The 21,545-nt window shown below is 50.1% G+C and overlaps 1 protein-coding gene across 1 annotated transcript; it reads left to right on the top strand.

Annotated features, from left to right (window-relative positions):
- The first annotated feature begins 588 nt into the window (after positions 1-588).
- SLC34A2 (solute carrier family 34 member 2) lies at positions 589-21,250 on the top strand. The gene is made up of 13 exons (XM_016154802.2): positions 589-711; positions 8,497-8,611; positions 8,716-8,862; positions 9,760-9,888; positions 11,311-11,454; positions 12,513-12,624; positions 14,418-14,613; positions 15,349-15,444; positions 15,877-15,997; positions 16,168-16,335; positions 17,716-17,832; positions 17,926-18,050; positions 18,876-21,250. Exons 1-13 carry the CDS (start codon positions 601-603, stop codon positions 19,506-19,508), a joined length of 2,214 nt encoding a protein of 737 aa, XP_016010288.2. The 5' UTR covers positions 589-600; the 3' UTR covers positions 19,509-21,250.
- Positions 21,251-21,545: the final 295 nt, after the last annotated feature.

A 21,545-nucleotide genomic window follows, 5' to 3' on the forward strand; every position in this document is an offset into this window, starting at 1 on the left:
TCACAGTCGGGATGGAGGATGGGGAACACAAAGGGCAGAGCAGAAGGGGGAATAAGGGCTGTGGTTTGCCCAAGCAGGGACAGGCTGCTGGGAAGCGGTTCTCCTGGTGAGAGCACCCCCACCCTCCCTCAGCCCAGCTCGGCCAGCCAGCCGGCTCGCTGTCCTGTCACAGACCCAGGGCTGCTCCAGCTGGCCAAGTGACTGCCTGCTGGTCCAGGCCGCTAAAACAGATAAGGCTGAACAATCCCGGCTTTGTTTTGGAAGGCTTTGCCCCTGAGTTTCCAGTTGGCTTTTATCTGACCTCTTCAGCCCCAGGGGAGCTACACTAGAAGCATCGGGTGCTTGGGGAAGAGGAAGGTTGGAGACGGGGAGCCCCACTCGCCTCCGTGTGTGCCGGGATCTCTGGCCGCCCGCGTCGGGGCCGAGGAGGGCACGCCAGCCGTCATTGGGACGCCCAGGGGAGCTGCCGAGCTTTCTCCCCGCTACCTGGCCGCCTTTCCTTCCTTGGCGCGGCGGGCGAGGTCGTGATGGGCTCATTAAGCCGGCAGGTAGGCAGCGCTCCGGCGGCGGCAGGCGGTCCTGGAATGTGCGAGGGGCGTGATGACAGCAGCCGCCGCCGGCCGCTTTGCGCAACACCTGGGCTATATATACCCGGGCGCTGCGCTTCACCTGGGTGTCTCCTTCAGTCCATTACCTGCGCAGGGAGCGCTGGTGAGTACTCCCGCCGGGGCAAGGGCGCTTCCTGCTCCCTTCTCGCTCTTGAAAGAAGCTTGATTTACTTTTAATTAATTTACCTAATTCTTTTAGATATCCCTTGATGCTGACCTCAAGGAACTTGGATGGCTTTGGGCTGCAGAAGAGAAAAAATAATAAATTTTCCGATTTTTTTTTTCCTCTTAATGTTACTGCTATTGCTATTATTACAAGTCCTGTGATTCCACTATTGCTGCTGGCGGTGTAATTAACGAGCCGCACATGGGGGATTTTAAAAATTACAGGTGTTTCAGGGTCCGTGGTTTGGGGAGGAAAAACAGGAAAGGAGGTGCCAGTAGGAATGAGGAGACCTGGGCTCTTTTTAGTCACTAACTAGCTGTGTGATCTAAGGCAGGTCTCTGCGAGCTCCTGGGCCTTAGCGTCTCTTTACAAGAACAGAACCAGCTCAGTTTTTCCTGAGCTGAAATGCCTAGGTCTGTGTGGCCGCCCAGGGCTGCACACCCTCCACCCCAGCGTGACTTCCACATGCTATTCCTGTTTGCGGAGTTCGTTATCTAAAGTGACTGCAAGATACAATCCTCGTTTGTTTGCTGGTCCCATCAAGGCAGGTGGCTGTCAGTAATGGGCTGGCCTGTCCTAAAGTTTCTCTCAGTAGAACAGAGCCCACAGTTTTGGGGTGTTTTGAGGGTACCAGACCAGCTCGCAAGGAGATGTGCACAGGTGCAGCTTCGATGCGGGTGGGGGGGCGGGGGCTGAGCATCTGCAGGCCAGGAAGAGAGGCGGGATGGAGTTAATTCAGTCTTCAGATCCCCCCCGCCCCCGCCCCCCTGGGGCAGACGCCTGCCATGGGCGGCTGGCACTGAAGTGAAGTAAGTTAGAATCTGTTTTCTGTAGCAAGGCGGCCGCTTTCTGAAACATGTGGATTTCATGCAGGCAGCTCGTGCATTTCCTTGCTTGGACTCCTTCTCCCTGTTTAGGGTCACCAAGACATGTCTGTGTTGGCGGCCTGCTCGAGCCCTGTTTGTCCCTCCTCCCCCGCCCGGTGCTGGAGTTCTTTATAACCTGTTCTTGGTTGGGTATTCTTGAGAAAGTTGGACCTCGATAGGAGTGGCCATTGTTTCGGATTGTTAAGAGTGCTTGAATCTCTGTGCCAGCTGACCACCTGATAATGATCTCTTCTTTATTTTTTTTGTTTTCGTAACTTTGGGAACCGGTGGCAAGAAGGGAAGGCTTTGTAAAAGGTTTGAATGTTGAAACAAATTACTCCTGTAAAAATCCACCCAAATCACTCAACCATCTCACTGAAAGAAGTCTCCAGCAGTGGGAAGACGGACAGACGTCTGGATTACTGCCATTAGACACAAAGCCGACAAAAATAGCCTGAGTTCAATTTAATGAAGGAAAAAAAAGCTTCTTGGGATCAGTGATTTGGAATAAACTTACTATCATTTCTGGCTACTTTCCACCTCACTCTCCTCTCCCTCATCCTCTCGCCTGCACTTTGGGGACAGAATGGCAGTGTCAAGTACAGTGCTAGTAGTCAGGACATCCCGGGTAATTAATTCATCCCAGTTAATCAAAAAAAAAAAAAAAAGCAAAATAGGGCTGCAAAAAGATTGCAGAGTTTATTCTTATAAATTAGCCTTTTTAGCCCCGCAACTATAATGTACAATAATTAATATGTTAATCACAGAACTTATTTAAAATATTATAAATACCAAGCACACTGAAGGTGCGGTTTGGCAATGGGGCCCTAGTTTCAAGAGAGGGTAAATGTCTTCTAAAATCCTATTGCTGCAAATCAAAAGTCTAAACTAAGCCATTTGTCAGCAAAAACTGGGCCAACCGATTCCCTGTCTCCTGTCCCACACAGGTCCCTCCCAGCATCACCGTGTTTTGGGGGATTATATTGCCTTATGATGGCTAAAGGAAGCCTAAGAACTCTTTGAAGTCTTGGTCATTTTTTCAAAGTATAAGAAAGTAATACTTGAGCAGCTATGCACGTTGGAATCAGACTGAATCTGAATTGTCTCTGAAGGCACAGGGTGCAGTCAGGTCCTTTGTGCTTTGGTGGCCTCCTATAGAATGGGGATGACATTGGTACTAAAGTATAAATACTTCACTGAAGTTCATAAATTTGCAGAACTATGTAAAGTGCACGTGGGGTTCGGTGAGGTAATTTGTGTACAGGGCTTACAGCAATGTCCGCCGCAGAGCGCTCAAGCATTTGTCCGGCTGCTAAGTGCCAATGCTGCCCTGCATGCGTGGGCTCCAGAGGTCGCCCTCCTGTGTTCTTAGAGGCCACCGCCTGGCGGGAGAGTGTGCGTCTCGGTCATCTGCAGGATGCTGCCCTGTCCCACCTCCTCCCCACTTCTTTGATAGCCCTGGGCTGGCTGCTGGCCATCTGAAAGCACAGGTGGCCCCAGACCAGATCCTGGTTGGGGAGGCCAGATGATGCGGAGCATAGGGGTTGGGTGACTGCCAGGTGCTCCACATTTCCCTGGTACCCAGGTCTCAGAAGGGCCAAGAAGTTTCCTGCCCTTAGCCTGCAAGAGTTCCTCTTGGCATTGGGTGCATCGGTCGATGCTGGAAATTGAGCCACAGGGCTGTCTCCACAGCCAGCTCCATAGGAGGGACAGTGATGAGGAGCAAGGGAGCAGACGCGTGAGGGTAACCTGACCTTCTGCCTGCGCATTAAGAACATCTTCCTTGGAATTAGAACTAAGCCTCCCCAATGGACGCCTTCTCTGCTTCTGTGGCAGGCGGCAACCCTGTGTAGGAGTGTGGCCTTGGGGGAAGGCGGGGAGAAGGAACAGTTGGATCATGGGTGTGGGGGTGGGAGAAAGCCTTCAGAGGGGCCCTGCTTTACTGCTTTAAGGTCCTTAAAGCTCCTCCCTAGGGAAGCAGGTTCCAAACATGCCAATGTCTGCCACACCCCTGGGAGTAGTGGCCGCAGATGCTGGCTCCTTCCTTTGTCTGGCCCATTCAGTGTCTCCTCCTGCTCAGTCGGGACTCTGAAAGGCTTGGTGTATGCTGAATCCAGATCTCCGGTATGCCAGAGGCTTTGTGGGAACTGAGCAGCAGCCTGTCATTAGAGCATTCTTGGCTGGCATTTCTGGCCATCCGAATGCAGGAGTGCACTCAGCCATCTGAGGCAGGAGTGACCCCTGCCGAGAGGCAAGCTCTCCCAGGAGCCCTCAGTGCCCTCCCTGAGCCTGGATCTGAGGCTCCTGGGTGCCCTGCTATTTTGAGGTCCCAGAGATTCCTCCTCCCTGTGTCTTCGCCCCTGGCCATGAAGTCTATGGAAAGACCCCCCAGCTTTGGAACCAGCTATTCAAATCCTGACTTCTCATCCCTAGGTAGCTGTGGGACTTATTTCTCTGTGCTTCGTTATAACACTTAATGAGGTCACAGATTACATAGGACACTCCCCTGACACGAAACAAATGTTAGCTCCCTTCTCATCTCACGTGCTTTGGGTTCATTTATCACACAGATATTAACAGAGGGTCCGCCGTGCTGAGCACTGAGATGAAGGTCTTGTGGCCCAGGGCAAATCAGAGTTCAGTCCATTCATTGTTCATGAGGAATTCATTTCACAAAGTTGAGTGCTGCCTCTGCCAGGTGCTGTGCTCAGGGCCTCACCTACACTCACGAATGTATTAGTCCTACGACAGTGAGGGAAGTGGCGGCCCATGATTGAGATGATGAAACTCAGGCTTGCTCGGAGGGGCTCAGGGTTGCACGCAGGGAGCAGCAGGACTCCACAGAGCCGGCCCGGACCCACGGTGTGGTTCTCTCCTAAGCTGTGTGCCAGGCTCTATGGTATTGGCAGAAGTGGCAACTCCGGGGGCCTGGGCTCAGGGCCGGTTGTGGGGAGTTTGCCCCAGTCCTGCCTCTTACTCCAGATCTGTACAGGGTCAGCCTGCACAGAAAGCTGAGATTTTGATGGCCGCTGACCCGGAGGGCCGAAGGAACGGGGCCTGTGTGCTTGCATTGCTGAGTATAGTGGTCGGCTGCCGGGGGGGGGGGGGGGTCGTGCCATTTGCCCACTTCCCAGGTCCAGAGAGGAGCAGCTCTTGGGGTTGGAGGAAGCCAGGAGGGGAGTGGCCAGCAGGTCCAGAGGGTTCTGGGCTGGGTCAGACGGCTCTCCCCACTGCCTACACCTTAGGCAGTGCTTAGGTGTGTGGATCGTGCCTTCTTTCCGTACCTCAAGGTACAGTGAACACCCGAGAAATGTTGGCGTTAGGCGGATGCACCAAAAAAATGAAGTGCTGTGTGAGGGGAAATGATTGCTTCATCAGGGAAGTGTTGGTAAAGAGGAAATGGCCTTAAAACAAATGATTGCACTCAGATTAGGGAAAACAGGATTTCCAAGGAAGATTAGAGACATTCGGTAGAAATTTTCCTTGGCTTTTTGGGGAGTAAATGAGGATCTCTCAGTGAATGCAGCAGCCCAGGCCTCGCACAGTAAGGATGCATGCAAGGCCCTCCCATCGCATCCCGCTCCCTTTCTGCTGGGAACCTGCCCATTGCGCTGCTTCTACTATTATAAACCACTTGGCAGCTGGACCAGGAAAAAGTATTTCTGTATTTGCTAGACACTTTGTGTTCAATCCTTGAAAGAAAATGGTTGAGAGAAATTCAGTCGCTGAAACATAATTTAAATAAGAGGCAAATAATCATCCTTACTCTGTACTGCTTTCTAAAATGCGCTGTCCACAAGGACAGGACATCCCAGACCAAACAGGTTGTCAGTACACTCAGGTCCAAAGGTCCATCCTTTCTCCCATTAGACCACTGGAATAAAGTCCCCTGAGCAGATGCCCAGGCTGGAGTCACCTGAATGGGACAGGTGACAGGGGAGGCCCTGCCGGGAGGTGACATCCAAGTTGCAGTTTCTTGATTTGCTCTATCCATCAGACTTTGGCCAAACCAACTTGCATATAGTGAGAAGGATCAGCCACCCACTGGTAAGATTCAGGCTTGATTGTATTTCCTAGTCTTGATCAACACAGATCGAGTGCACTCCTTCAGCAAACCCTCTGTGTTGACACCTCCATTCACACATGTAAAGTGCCTACTATGTACCAAAAAAGCAAGACAGATGGTTACTGCCCTCTACAACTTAAATTCTAGTAGAGAAGGCAATATAAATGTGCATAAGAGATAAGAGAATAATTCTAGAGTAAATTAAGATTGTAAGAGAAAGGCAATAACAATTTCAAATTGTTTCTTTAAGAGCAGAGAGCCAGGTATATGAACCTCTGGAGGTCTGTGAGTAGCCTAGAATAGCCTGTTGCAAGCTCAAATAACTTTCTGTCCTGTTTAATTTATATAAACCTCATATTCTATACTATAATATCCATGCTTGTTTAGTAAGAAGCTGATAATCACATAAAGTTTATAATGTGCCAGGCACTGTTCTGAGAACTTAAAACATAACACACTTAACCATCACAATAACCCTTCGTAGGCATTGCTATCCTCATTTAACATCTGGGGAGACGGAGAGGCAAAGCAACTAGCCCAGAGTCACACGGTAAATGGCAAAACTGAGACTTGAACCCAAGACAGGGAGGATCTAAATTCCAGTCTCCTAACTCCAGTTCTCGACCTCCAAGGGACATTTGGCAATGTCTGGAAATACGGTTAGCTGTCAAAACAAAGGGAGAGGAAATACTGGCATCTGGGGGTGCTTCCTGGGCAAGAGCAGAGGCGAGGCTTCTACGAGGTCACTGCTGTGAATCAGAATTAGCCAGTGGAGAGACACTGGGGGCCAAAACAGGTAAACAGCTGCCTCATTGGTCCAGGCAGGAGGTGCTGAGGCCCAGACTGGGGAGGTGACGCCAGGAACCACAGACCAAAACCAAGATGCTCCCAGATACAAGCAGCGGACCCTGTTCCTGGCTGATTGTGGTGCTGTAGGAGAGGACTTCGAGACTCTGGGAGGATGCTAGCAGGAATCACGCCAACAGGAAAGTTCTGTAGCACTAGAGAGGAAGGTTCGGGGTGCGGATAGGAGGCCTAGAGGTTCAAATGCAGGTTGGATGCTTTTGTACAAATATCGGGGGTGGGAGGTTCCTAGAGACCACAATCCTGGAGCCCTCACTTCCCTGGATTCTATATAAAGTAAGGGGGAGACTGACTTGCTTCCTCCACTGAGCATTGAAGTGTCTTTTCCCTTTGCCTAGCACTGGGCCTTTATCGGATACATCTCACTTTTGATGCTAATAATGCATGACTCACTCCTTTGAGTGTCCCAGGTCGGGCTGTAATGAAAAGCCAAGCACAGGCTCTGGAGTCAGAAATTCTCACTGTGCCAATAGCCTTGGGCCAAGTGGCTTCGCCCCTGGGTGCTTCCCTTTCCTCATCTATGAAATGGGAATAACCAGAACCCCTCAGAGCTGCTAAGGGGTGACACTAACCAATTTGTCGAACTGTTCTAAGTACTGTACAGAAGTAAACTCGTCAAGGCCCCCTAATAACTCAGCGGGTCATAAACAGCGTAAACCCCATTCTTCGGTAGTAGTGCTTATATTCTGGTAAGCGAAATGAGATCCATTCAAAGAAATGGGAAGGACGCAGACCCAGGTTCTGGGAAATGCTTTCCAAAGAGGCGATCGGAGCAAGGCAGGTATTTTTGATTTTCTGTGAGAAATATTCCTAGGTTTGCAGTTCCTAGAAATGACGTTGCTGGGTCGGAGATGTACGGAACACGTATGCCGACTGTTTTTCAGGGCTTCCTTCGGTGCGTCTCCTCCACCATGGCATGTTATACCTAAAACGTATTTGCTAATTTAATAATTGGAACTTATCTGCATATCTTTGGTTACCGATGAGGCTGACCTTTATTTCGTACCTATTTTATGGTGACTTTCTCTTCTGCGTATCGTTTGCTCATTGTTTGCTCCGATCCTTAGGACTTGTGTTGTCTAATGTGTGCCAAAGGACAAGGACCGCAAAGGGTGGACTCTCAGATGGTGTCAAGAGCTACGCTTCTTCTCCACGTAACTGAGAGGCTTTGTAGAGAAAACGGCTTCTGAAGAAGTCTCTATCGAAGCCTGTAAAGAATTAGGTTCTGACAAAGGACCATGAATCCAGGCGGCATGGCATAGTAGAATTGCGACTATTTATTGGATGCCTGCTTGGTGAGAGGCACTGTCATAGGTATCACCATTAATCTCATAACCTTACGAACTATGAAGAATGATCTCCGTTGTATACGTGGAGAAACCAACACGTTTTCTCAGAGGCATAAAGGGACTTGCCTAAACGCATACCCATTGATAACGGATCGATAATGCGATTTGAACCAGGTCCATGTGTCATGCTACTCACAGAAGGGTCAATGGTAGGTAGAGCAGATAGAATGTATGTGACCATATATAGTAAGACTACTGGGAGCCCCTTAGAGCATTGTGAAGACTTGGCATACCGGGAGTTGATAAAGACGGATGAGTTTGCATTTGCTTTCTGACAGAGGGGGAGATAGAAGTTAGAGAAATCAAAGACGGTGCAACTGATAGATAGGTGAGAGACTAGGCTGGAGGAACGCTGACAGATGTGGTCTGATTGAGTGACAGCCAGTGAGTGGTTGGAGGAGGCCTGCACAGGCGTGCAATATGGTGCTTAGAGTCTACACTCAGCAGGTACAGCACGCTCCTCTTCCGCTCCCCTCCGCTTCTCCAAATCTTTGCAACTACTGGTTCTCCCTGTCATGGCAACTGAGTGCACCTCCTTCAGCGTCTGCATCTTTAAGCTCTGTTTTCCCGTCCACAGACCATGGCTCCTTGGCCTGAGCTGGAGAATGCCCAGCAAGACCCCGATAACTACATCGAAGGGGCCACTACTCAACAGTCAACCACGGCTGTGAAAGAAAAGGAGACCAATGAAAGTAAGTGCCGCTCATGTGGCCCCAGGCTGGCCTTGCGCGGGGACCCCCAGGAGACTCAGGCTTGGTTCCTCATTCCTCCTGGCCTTTGCTGTTTGTTGGTGCAGATGACACCGGGACCTCTGTAACCAAGACTGGACTTCTGCCATCCCGCTCCACCGCGGCACTGATAGAGGAGCCCAAAGCGGAACCCACAGAGGTGGAAGACCCCTGGGATCTACCCGAGCTTAAGCAAAAGGGTATCAAGTGGTCAGGTAAAAATGAGGCCAGCTGGAGCAGGCAGAAGGGACTGAGTTCACCACTGCAGAGCTTTTTGTTGTTCCAATGCCCTTTGAATGCAGACCCTGGCTAGGGTTGTCACCCAGCACTTTTGGAGGCTTAGAATCAAAACATGGGGTGATTGCGGAAAGGTTTGATTTTTTTTCTTTCATTCAGCGAACGTGCCAGCGCTGAGGTTATGGCCAAGCCTGACTCCTGCTGGTCCTTATAATCCAATGTGTGCTGGTCCTGGGTACTGTGAAGGTTGTGGCTACAGCAGAAAACAGACGAGGCCCCGGCTCTGAGAGCCGGGTGGGTGTGCATCAAAAAAGGCTTCCGGAAGACGGAGACTGTATGGCCAGAATAGCCGGGGTGTAGGCAAATGCTGCATTTGTCCAGGGCCAGGTTCTGGCTGCAGATCACACAGCTGGGAGGGAGGAGGTGAGAACCACTTTTAAAAGCAAATGGTTTTCTAAATGGAGGCTGTGATTGCTACCTTGCAGCCACTTTCTAGGAAATAAGTCTGCGCTGTTCTCAAGGCAGTTAGGAGAGCCATTATCTCTGACCCCACACTTGAGCAGGTGGTAAGCGCCCTTCACTGCCTCACTCAGCGACACTGGCTCAGCTGAGCATGGAGCCTTAGTTTGCCTGTCTCCAGACCACACTGAACCCCTCCTCCCCAGTGCAAAGCCTGATGAGACACTTCACCATGGGTTTCAACTAAATGGACTATCGTGGTAATTGCTTTGCAACGGCAGCCGTGGCCCACCTCTGGGCCTTGCTCACAGCTCTCTGGCTGGGAAGGGGGGTGGGGTGGGGGAGTACCGAGCTCATTGCCGAACTTCTCAGTGTTTCAGACACTAAAAGCCTCCGTACCTTTTCCTCTCCCACAGAGAGAGACACCAAAGGGAAGGTCCTGTGTGTTTTCCAAGGGATTGGGAAATTCATTCTGCTTCTGGGTTTCCTCTACTTGTTCGTATGCTCCCTGGATGTTCTCAGCAGTGCCTTCCAGCTGGTCGGAGGTATGAACGAAAGGGTCAAAGGTCGGGGGGTGGGGGCTGTTCTCATTCGGTCCAGACCCTCACCCTCACAACTCAGCCAGCCCTCTTCAGCTGCATTTTAGGACCAGAAGCCACTCAGATCATGTGAAGTCACGTGCCCCATTTCACAGAGGAAAAAACTGAGGGCCTGGCTGAAGTGGCTAAGGCCAGGGCTGGAGCCAGTTCCAAGCTTTCAGCCTCTCCTTTGTCCACAAAGCCTGGACATTTATCTAAGGGATCCCACTTTTCTTTGGGCCTCCCCACCTAAGGGGGGAGTATTGGATAAGAATGTTCCCTTAGGCCAGAGGAACTACAGAAATCAAAGCTGGACCTTGCTGGAGAACCAGGGGCCCCGGCATGGGGGTATCTGCATCCAGAGCAGGAAATGTCTAAACATCTCCCAGAACTGAGTATAGCTGTGCAGAGCGAGGAGAACCCAGAAGTGAAATCACCATGTGCTTGGTCTCCTGTGTCCCCAAAATGGGTGACAACACTGGTCGCTCACACTTTGAGTGCCTCCTGGGTACAGGCATTTTCAGCGACACTGTCCTTTTAAAGCCCTTCCCATTTCTAGAGAGGAGCCGGGCTCAGAGATGGGGCCTGAGGTTCACAGCCTGAAATTGGCACAGTGAGATTCAAACTCAGGGCCGTGTGATGCAGAGGACTGGATTTTTACCCCCACTGGCGCCTCTCTTGCGAGCTCATCTTTGTGACCTGGGAGAATTTGGGAAGGGAGCACTTGTGGGAGAGCATGAGGGACTTACTGACTCTCTGGATGCCGCTTGTGGTTCCTCTGGTCCAAGGCAGAATCAGCAAGAGGCTTTGCTCTCTGAGTATGTCAGACAGGTCACTCTCTGGACCTCGGTCATCTTTATAAAATGGAGCAGGGAATGGATAGATGGTCTCAGAGGTATACTCTCAAAAATGACAGCCCCAGTATTCAATTACAGGCTGAGGCTGGGGCTGAGGATTCAGGGCTGGGGTGGAGGGTGAATTGAGAAGATCCACTCCTGGAAGATAAATCCTAGGAATCAGGAATACATCCCCGATAGGAAATAGGACATCGGGAGATTCACTGGCACCCATTGGGCCGAGTACATAGATGAGGCCAGGTTCAGGTTCAGGATCAGAAGAGGCTAGAGGAGGGCTTGCGGATGGAGTGGCTGAAGGGGGCGTGCACAGTGAAGGGAAAAAAATGAACGAGGCTCTGGGGAGTGGGACAGGGCATGTCTCAAGGCATCAGGGCGGTGCTGAGAAGATGCATGAGGAAGCAAGATGCCATAGGTACCAGCAGGGCCAGAGGCTGTGCTCTCCGACGCATAGTCAGCGTTGGCCCTGGCTGGAGACTTGGGCACTCCGTGCGCCCAACCTAACCTGTGATGTGACCATGTTTCTTTTATCCAGGGAAAGTGGCCGGGCAGTTCTTCAGCAACAACTCTATTATGTCCAACCCCGTGGCGGGGCTGATGATTGGGGTGCTGGTGACCGTCATGGTGCAGAGCTCTAGCACCTCCACCTCCATTGTCGTCAGTATGGTGGCCTCCTCGCGTGAGTCCAGGCACCCACGAGCCCAGACGTTCCTCGCCTTTGCAGCTAGGGAGCCTGGGAATTACTGCGAACGTGACTGTCACCGTTATTCTCCTTTGTTGTCCAACTATGACGTGTTCCACTCCGGGTCACAGACAGCCTCCTCTTTCCATTTTCATAACCGAATCTGAAAATAGGCCCCGATGCTTGAAGACTCTGAATTATTTAGAACTGTACTATCCAGTCCGGCTGCCGCTAGCATATGTGGCTATTTAATTATATTTAAAATCTCGATTTTAGTTTAAAATAGAAAACCCAGTTGCTCAGTTGAGCTAGCTATATGTCAGGGGGTCCGTGGTCACGTGTGGCTAGAGGCTGTCCTATTGGGCAGCGCAGATACAGGACATTTCCATCACGGCTCTCAGTGGCAAGAATAAAGACATCTAACCACATCACACATTAGCTTTGGTACACCTGAGCTTGGGGAGCTGGCATCCCAAACTCGAACCTGCCCGATATTTGCTCTGGCTTAGTTAAGACAGACTCTGTAAATGGGACCAGTTTGAACAGGTGAATTTTCAGCCCAAGCCAGCATTTTAGCCACAATTAACTAGAGCCTTTTCTGGGCCAAATTAGGAAAAGGTATTACTTTAAAATACTGTCATGTATTTCAACACGTTGTGGCGGTATACAAGTTTTGTTAGAAAAAGAAACTATACTGCCAGGACTTTGCCATAATAAATAGCGCAAGTCCTTAAACACTGTCTTCTGGTCTCCTTTAAGGTGGCCTTACATCTAAGAATTCAGAAAGGCACTTCGAAACTAGGGCCCACAGAAGGGCTTCATAGGGTCTAAGGGTTCCCTGAAATTTTGCGCTAAAATCTTTTTGGTCCCCATGCCTTTCTATGGTGAGTTGCTGTAGTTTTCCTCAGATTTACTGCCAGGTGCAGAACCCAAAGAGGATAAGAGGTGCTGCTGCGGGGGGCGCTGATGAGTTCAGCAGGCCTTGGGGCACATAGGAGCATGACCAAGCTTCCTTCCAAAACTTGCTAACTAACGCACTGTTTTCTACACTCCAGTGCTGACCGTGAAAGCTGCCATCCCCATTATCATGGGGGCCAACATTGGGACCTCGATCACCAACACTCTCGTGGCGCTCATGCAGGCGGGAGACCGGAATGTGTTCAGAAGGTAGGAGGCTCAGAACTGGCGTTTGCCACCATCAGGCTCATCGGTTTTGGCCAGGTTGTCATAACAACCTTGAGCCAATAAGAACATGCTTGTCATCCTGGAGCGCTTAGAGCTGGCCACAGTGGGGTGCAGCTGGGGGAAGGGATCACATCCTGCGCAGCCCCCTGATCTGCATAGCAGGGAGAATAAGGGTGTCAACACCACTGTATTGCCTAACGGAGTAAACACAGTCCTACAGGTGAATGCTTAGCAAGGCGCCTGGCACCGTCAGGACTCCCCGAATGCAAGCCCGAGCTGGGAGCCGACCTGCAGCGTGGTGGAGTTCAAACAAGGCCAGCTGGGTCAGGATTCGCTGTCCTGCTTAGTCAGAAATAATTACACCCTGAAGCTTCCATTTTCGGCCAGCTGAACCCATGCCACTTTTTCTTTGTTCTTCACTTGCCAGAAAAAGGCAAAATGTAGCTTCTGCGGATGCATAAGATGTGAAAATGGGGCAGGTTGGATCCAGACAAAGGGAATCAATCCTTTTTCCGAAATGTTAATGTGGAAGTTAAGCACATTTCCTAGCCTCTCTTCTAACAGGTGACAGACTTTTTTGCTTATTAAAACTGCAACATCAGCTTTGTCTACACGACGCGCTTACTGTGTGGTTCAGGCCATGGCCTTCGACAGGCTGCGGGGCCAGCAAACGTCCCCACTCTTTCTTGTGTCCCTGAAGAAATGTGCCGAGGGTCAAATCAATACACATTATCCATGGCATTCGCTAATCTGACCTTCGCAAGCAGAGTAGGCCTTTCTATGCCCCATTTTATCAACGTAGAAATGAGGTATGAGGTTAAGTGACTTCACTGAGACATGGCTGGGACTCAAGGCTTTCTTATTCAGATTTTGTGTTCTTTTTACTGTCACATAATTTTCTGCCTCTGGATAACTTATGAAAGAGAAACATGCAATCTATGAAGGTACCAGCACATAGGAATATTGGTGACCTTGCTTATGCCCTGTTTGGGATATTTAGAATAGATTGCTTTCAGTAACATCATTGGGGATTTTCTTTCTTGGTGGTTTGGATTATGTCCTTAGGTAGATCCCTAGAACAATTACTATATAAAAAACCTGTAAGACTCTGAAAACATCTTGCCAAACTACTAAGAAATATTTATCACTTTATATCAGCAGCTTATGAAAATGTCTTAAGTCACCTTCTTAAAGGAAAACTTTTTCCACCGAGGACAAGATAAATGAAAATTTTGTTATATATTAGCCTTGTTTCTTGTAGAGACTGTTCAAATGTTACATCGGAGTCTCAAGATATTAAAAAAAAAAAATTTAAGAATTCACTTGGGTATGGAGGGCTTTGGTGTTTACCCTTGTGCTGGTCCCCAACCTCCCAAGGAAGGTTGTCATCGATATGTACGGTTCACAAGTGGCGTTGATGCTGAGCTTACTGTTGCTGCTATAACACGTCTGGCTCCCTTTATCCCAGTGGAGAAAACTGCTATCTGGTCCGAGGGGAAAGGCCCTGCCTAGCAGTGGAAGACAAGGGGCCTGGGCGGTGCCCACGCAGTGGTCGACCCGTTCCCTATGCCAGCCCTGTTTCCTCCTCTGTCAGATGGAGAGAGTAATAACACCCACTTTGGGGGTTGCTGTGAGAATGAAAATCAGATTGTGCACATCTCTGTACCCAGATAGCTGGCACCTGGCAGACGATGCAAGTAATGGCCCGTCTAGACGGGTGCCCGCTCACGCATTGACGCACGGGGCTGATGGCTTGGCGGGGTTTCCTTCTACAGGGCTTTCGCGGGGGCCACTGTCCATGACTTCTTCAACTGGCTCTCCGTGCTGGTGCTCCTGCCCTTGGAGGCTGCCACCAGTTACCTGGAGTTACTGACCAACCTGGTGGTGGAGTCCTTCCATTTCAAGAGTGGAGAAGACGCCCCAGCACTTCTGAAAGTCATCACGGATCCTGTCACAAAGAAAATTATCGAGGTAACTTAGGTTTCTTCTGAGAAGAGGGCTCACCCCCTCCCCCTTCACCTCCCCCTCCCCCCACGCAGCCGGGGAAGGACAGGGCTCTATAAACACTGCTGTTTGTCTGCCCCTGCAAAAGGCAAAGAACAGAACCGGGGACACTTGGTCCAGTAATTGGCCTTTTTTGTGTCCTTAACTTCAACACGTGTGTCATCTTTATTGCAATGGGAGTGGAGGGTGGTGAGTGCTTCTCAAGACTCAAGGAATGTCTATTGGACACTTTGTCCCAACTACTGACCTCAGCGCCAGTGGTCTCACTGATAAAGGTATTATCCTACTTCTAGCCAAAGGGGAAGGTTACCGCCCTTCTCTTCCACCTCCCCTCTCTGCTCACTAGGGGTCTGTCCATATTATTAAAATGAAAGAAGGCTTTATGGATGTTGCTGTGGGGAGAAAGGCCAGCTTGGACCTTGATTCTTCATTTTGCCTTCTGGTTTTCTCTGTCATTCAGTCATCCAGTGATTATCTACATGCTTTCTAGATACCAGTTCACTGTTACTACAATTTATCAAGTGCTTGCTGGTCTTCCCCCTGGGAGTGCAGATAGAGTGAGTCTCAGCTCACTTCTGCAGGGGCTCAGCTCAGTCTGTTCTCGTCTTCTGAGCCCCTCTTTATAGCAGCCCCTGTGTAGAACCCCTTCTTACGTCCGTTCTGAGATTGTACTGACTCTCTTCTGTGCATTGCCTTCCTCAGCTGAATCAAACTGTCATCAACCAAATTGCAATGCAAGATTCAGCAGCCCAAAACATGAGTCTGATCAAGATCTGGTGTAAAACTCTAACCACCGTGGTAAGTTTCTAAGAATATAGCTGGGCAGGTGAACTCTTGCATCGGTACTTTAAGCAAATCCCTTCCTTCAAAGTGGGCAAATAAAAGGTAAAGGAAAAGAAACATCGGGGATGTCCGAAAAGTTAAAACTGGCCAGTGAGAATCCTTTAGGAAACGAGTCCTTGAATGCTGGATGGACAGACAGACTACTACAATAAGTAGAACAGACTGCCTTTTGCCCCATTTCACACCACACATACGCTATTTCCGGCTTGTCACTATTTTCACGTCTTTTAGCTTGTCTCTGGTCACGTCTGTTCCCATTTATGGATGGACCCCTGGAAACAGTGTGTCACGCTTACAAATACACACATTGATGCGTGTCTCTCCCTAACCCCCATCAAAAATGAGTGTTATGGATGATGCACTCCATTTCTCATGTTTGCCACCCAGACTCAGGTGAATGTGACCGTCCCCTCGACTGAGAACTGCACCTCCCCCTCCCTCTGCTGGACGGATGGTGTCCACACCTGGACCATCAAGAACGTGACTTACCAGGAGAACATTGCCAAATGTGAGTAAACTCAGCCTCAGCTGCTGGGGCATGCCGTCTGGGGTGCTGACGGTCGACATCCAAGATCCTGTCACTATGAGACGGAAGGAATAAACTGGGGGCGCAACAACCATCTGTGGCCCTGGACGAGTCCATAACCCCCTAACGAGGACTTTCCATGGTCTCCTCAGGCCAGCATATCTTTGTGAATTCCAACCTCCCGGATGTTGTCGTCGGCGTTATCCTGCTGGTGACCTCCCTGTTCGTGCTCTGTGGCTGTCTGATCCTGATCGTCAAGCTCCTGGGCTCCGTGCTCAAGGGACAAGTAGCTGCTATCATTAAGAAGACCATCAATACCGGTGGGTGCATTGTCCCCGGTCTGGGCTTTCTAGGGGTTGGCATCACTGTTACCACCTCAGGGGGCTCCCTTAGATTCTTATCCAGCAATGGCCTCTGCTGGAGTTTTCCTCTTAGACACAGAAAGCTATGGAAGTTTTAGACACTATTCGCCCTTGAAACCTTCTTTGGTCTCAGGTAGGCACAGGGAGCAAGCATGAGCTTCCGTTGCACATTTGCAAGGTCCTGAGAAGGAGCCAGAGAGCTGTGAAAGAGGCCTTCTTTCCTGGGAGGTCTCCTATGTGTCCAGGCTTCTTCAGGAAATGTCTAACCTATGCTCACTCTGGGACCCACTTCCCTTCAACTCTTGGGAAGAAAATGTGGTTCTGTGTAAATACATCAACATTTTGTAGCAGCCAATGTAACTCCAGTGTTCAAGAGGAGCTCCTGAGTGTGGTCTGGCCAATGAGAGCGTACCAAGCCAAGGACATGACCGCTCTGTGAAAACTAAGTGAAATGGGGCTGAGAATACCTCCCAGGGTTGTTGTAAGGGTGTCCTGAGGGTGAGCTGAGTGACTCTGGGTGCCTGCTGGGTATGCAGGGCTGATCCTGTGCCAGAGGTGCTGAGGTCTGGGTTGGGAGGCTTACGAAGCTGCTGTATTTTCTTGACGCTCCTTTTCTTAGGTAGAAACACTTGGAGGGTACGCAGTGCTGGGAGACTAGGGCAGGAGGAAGCATAGAGGACCAAGTGCTCAGAGCTTTGCAGGAGGCATATGGTGATTTGGGTGGTGTCTTAGCCAATCCAGCTGCTATAACAAATTACCATAGACAGAGGGGCTTAAACAACAAAAATGTATTCTCACAGTCCTAGAGGCCGTGAGGTCTAAGATCAGGGTGCCAGCAAGGTCAGGTTCAGGTGAGGACACACGTCCTGGTCCACAGATGGCCGTGTCCGCTGTATCCTCACATGGGGGACACAGTGGAGCAGAAGAGGGCTCTCCCTTCTATAAGGGCACTAATCCACTTGTGAGGACTCCACCCTCGTGACCTAATTACCTCCCAAAGGCCATACTTAATACAATCACACTGCAGGGGAAGGGTTTCAACCTGAATTTGGTGGTAGTGGGGGTGGGGGGGATACAAACATTCAGTCCATTACATGTGGGTTCAGCAATTGTAACCTCTGACCTCCAGTGAATGTGTTTTTGTCTTCATAACATACCCACATCCTTGGTTTCGCCATCTGAATATGCAGAGGGAAAGAATTTTTTAATTTGCTATTTTAGACTATGGTATGGGACACTAAACGAGCTCATGCCCCACCCCAACTTTTATGGAGGTACCAGCTAGGTTCCAACCCGAGCCTTCCTAGAAGGATTGTGACAAATCTCTCTGTCTCCCAGATTTCCCTTTTCCTTTTGCCTGGTTGGCGGGCTACCTGGCCATCCTCGTGGGGGCAGCCGTGACCTTCGTCGTGCAGAGCAGTTCGGTGTTCACGTCTACGATGACCCCACTGATCGGTGAGTTTCTCCCTGGCTTCTCCTTCTGGTCACCATTCCCATCTCCTGTCACCTCCCTGGGGCTCATGTTAATAGCTTTGTATTTCCCCACAGGTATCGGTGTGATAAGCATCGAGAGGGTGTACCCACTCACACTGGGTGCCAACATTGGCACCACCACCACCGCCATTATGGCCGCCTTGACCAGTCCCAGCAGCACTCTAAAGAGCTCACTCCAGGTCAGGAAATGTTGCATGGGGCAGGGACTCTGTGTGGGGGGAGATACAATCCCATCCATGGCCTTGCAAGCAGATGGCTTCTAACGAGAGCCAGGCTTTTTTCTGTTACATCCAAAACTGTGATGTGGAGAAGCAACAGGGAGGCTTAACAGCAAAACCATCTCCTCCTTGGAGAGGCAGTGAGACTCCCAGCACTGGCAGTTATTGAAATAAAGGTGGGGTGGCCAATCAATAGAGGTGGAAAGAGAATTCAGGAAGCAGAGACCACCACGCTTGCGTCTCTGCCCCCTTTCTTGGGGAACTCTTCCTGGACATTGGGAGGTCACCTGTGGCCTTGGCTTGGCAGTAAGAAGAATCAGGGCCACCTTTCCTTCCTGGATCAACTATGTGACCTTGGGCAAGAAGACCTTTGCCATTTGAATCCTTGTCTCACCGTGTACACACTAAGTGACCTTAGAAAGGTCACCTAAAATTCGAGCATCAATTCCCTCATCTGAAAAATGGGAACCATAATCCCTACCTCATTTGGGTTATTATAAAGATCTAATTATAAAGCCACACCATCCAATAGAAATACATATGGGCATAAAATATAAATGCAAGTCGTCGCCCATGTAATTCGAAGCTTTTTAGTAGCCACAATTTTTAAAAATTAAAATGGAACAGGGAAAATCAATTTTAATAATGTATTTAACTCATTATCATTTCGCCATGTAATTGATATAAAAAAAAAATCAGTGGGTATTTTGCATTCTCTTTTGAACCAAGTCTGCAATCCAGTGTGTATTTTACACTTATATTCACCTGTCCAACATCTTGTTTTAGATTGCCCTGTGCCACTTTTTCTTCAACATCTCAGGCATCTTACTGTGGTACCCAATCCCGTTCACCCGCCTGCCCATCCGCCTGGCCAAGGGGCTGGGTTCCATCTCAGCTAAGTACCGCTGGTTTGCCATCTTCTACCTGATCGGCCTCTTCCTCCTGTTCCCACTGACAGTGTTTGGCCTCTCGCTGGCCGGGTGGCCCGTGCTGGTGGGCGTGGGGGTGCCCATCGTTTTAGTGCTCCTTCTGGTGTTGGTCCTCAAGCTCCTGCAGTCCCGCTGCCCGGGCGTCCTGCCCAAGAAGCTCCAGACTTGGAACTTCCTGCCCTTGTGCATGCGCTCGCTGAAGCCCTGGGACCGCGCGGTCTCCCTGTACTCCAGCTACTGCGAGAGACGCTGCTGCTGCTGCTGCCGCGTGTGCTGCCGCCTCTGCTGCCGCCTCTGCTGCCTGCTGTGCTGCCCGTGCTGCCGCTGCAGCAAGTGCTGCCGGGAGCTGGAGGAGGTGCCGGACATCCCCGTCAAGGCCCCCGAGGCCTTTAATGACATCGCCATAGTCAGAGAGGCCCAGGACGGGGCCCCCAAGTCCCCCGTGGATGCCCTGGACTCAAGCACCGCCTCCAGGAGCACAGCCTTGTAGGGGCCGCCGGGAGGCCGGCGGAGGGGCCCGCATCTCACATGCTCCTGCGCCCTCCTGGTTCTGCACGTCTTTCTCCATCTTCCTGAGGAATGTCACCGTCGTCAGATCTGACTCTCGTTCCCCTTTGCACAGTGCGCCAACCTGCACTGTACTTTTATATCCACTGCTTCTCCCTGGGTCTTCCACTCCCACGAGGATGCAGAATGATACTGAAAAGAGTTAGACGATGAAACTCAACTAGAGAGATGAGCATACCCGCCCACCCCTGCGCACACTGGGTTGGTCAATAGGACTTATTTTCATATGTAACCATCTTCTGAAGTCCCAAGGGAGGAATTTATGGGAGTTTCTTATAGGCGTACACACATGCTTTTCTAACGGACAAAACTCAGACATCTCTTCTTTACTGACGACTGGCTTCAGCCAAGGGCAGCTGCTCCCCTGTGTCCTTGCCCCAGAGCAGCCCGGTTCGGGGGAAATAATGTAATTGTCTGGAGACCCGAAGGAGACCACAGGCATGGGCTTTCCTCATCTGGGCATGTGTGGCTAGTCCATTTCATCTGTTGTGTCCTTGAGTGTCTGGGATGGGAGCCACATTAAAGCTACAGAGAGATCAGGATGCATGTTAGCTCACCTGTTGCTCCATCTTCCTGAGAGAACAACGGCCTGTTCCGGAGCTGGGTAGGTGGAGGGTGAGAGCCAGGCAGTGGCGAGCCTGGGGGGAGGGGCGGGGGATGGGTTCTCTGCTAAAAGGGCCTGGGGTTCTTCTTAATTTGGCTATTTTGGAAGCCAAATTGACTGTAGCTAAAGCCTAGTACTACTCTTGGACTCAGGTTCTCTTGAGTCTCCTACACTGCTGCTGCCTTGAGTCCCAGGAAGCACGTGAGCACAGGACAGTTTTACACTTCTGTCTCCTTGCTCTGCGTGCAAGGTGACTGGGTCAGATTTTGGTAAGCTTCCATCCAACCACTTATCCATCCATCTAAGCCAGATGTGCTTTGGAGTTTTGAAACTCTTCCAAACATTCTGCCATATTCCCATATAGATGAACTTTAATTTCTTGCCTTCTCTCCAGACTTTTCTCTGAGGATAGAAACTGGAGGCTTGCTGGACTCCCCACAGAACTGTAATCATCAGGGGGCAGTAGGGTTCTTGTGTATCTGTACATCCAAGGGGTATGGTCCTTCTTGTTCCAGATGCCTTCTAGAGCCCCGCTGCTCCTCACACCCCAACAACTCACTCCTCCCTGGAGAGAGTGAGCTTCGACCTAGTCTGGGGAAGGAGGGATTGGTGGTACCTTACTTCCTAATCCTGCCCTTTCCCATCCTAACTTATCCTTCTTAACAGGTTGGGGTACCAAACCGAGCCCACCCCTGACCTTCTCTCTTTGTAGATACCAATTCCCTAACGGCTCTTTATATGCCATATTTATAGCCATGGGCCTGTACAGCGTTTTTCATAACTTATATAGTAAATAGTGCAATGTGTTTCGTGCTCTCATTTGGAAATGAGGCTGGGTTCTGTGAGATGGAAAGACCACCTTCGTATTTTGTTTTGATAATCCACCTTTCTGATGTGCCTGTTAGCCACGCCCATGCCTCACTCTAAATATTGTAAGCTAAACCCGGGCAGGGCTGTGGCCCTCTTTGCACTCTGATTTTTAAAAATTGGATCCTTGTACCTGTGATTGTATTTTTTTACTGGTTGTGGGAAGGGGACAATAAAGATAATCAAACCTGAAAGGAGCGTGTTGCTTTCTATTATATGGAAATGAGGACCTCCTGGGTCTATTCCCTAATAATTTTAGGCCATTCCCCTTACTTACTGTCATTATTCACGACCAGGGCCAGCACCATAATTCGAGAGGCCCCTTGTTCAAAAAGCAGGGAGAAAGTGCCATTACAGGTGTTAACAATGTAAAGTTTTCCTTTCCTCCACGATCTCTCTCTCGTCTTAAAATTCTGCTATTTGCAGATGCTCTTCGACTTACGAGGTTATGTCCATATAAAGTCATAAATTGAAAATAGTAAGTCAAAA

The sequence above is a fragment of the Rousettus aegyptiacus genome, unplaced genomic scaffold (assembly GCF_014176215.1).
Source record: "Rousettus aegyptiacus isolate mRouAeg1 unplaced genomic scaffold, mRouAeg1.p scaffold_m13_p_10, whole genome shotgun sequence".
NCBI classification, from domain to species: domain Eukaryota; kingdom Metazoa; phylum Chordata; class Mammalia; order Chiroptera; family Pteropodidae; genus Rousettus; species Rousettus aegyptiacus.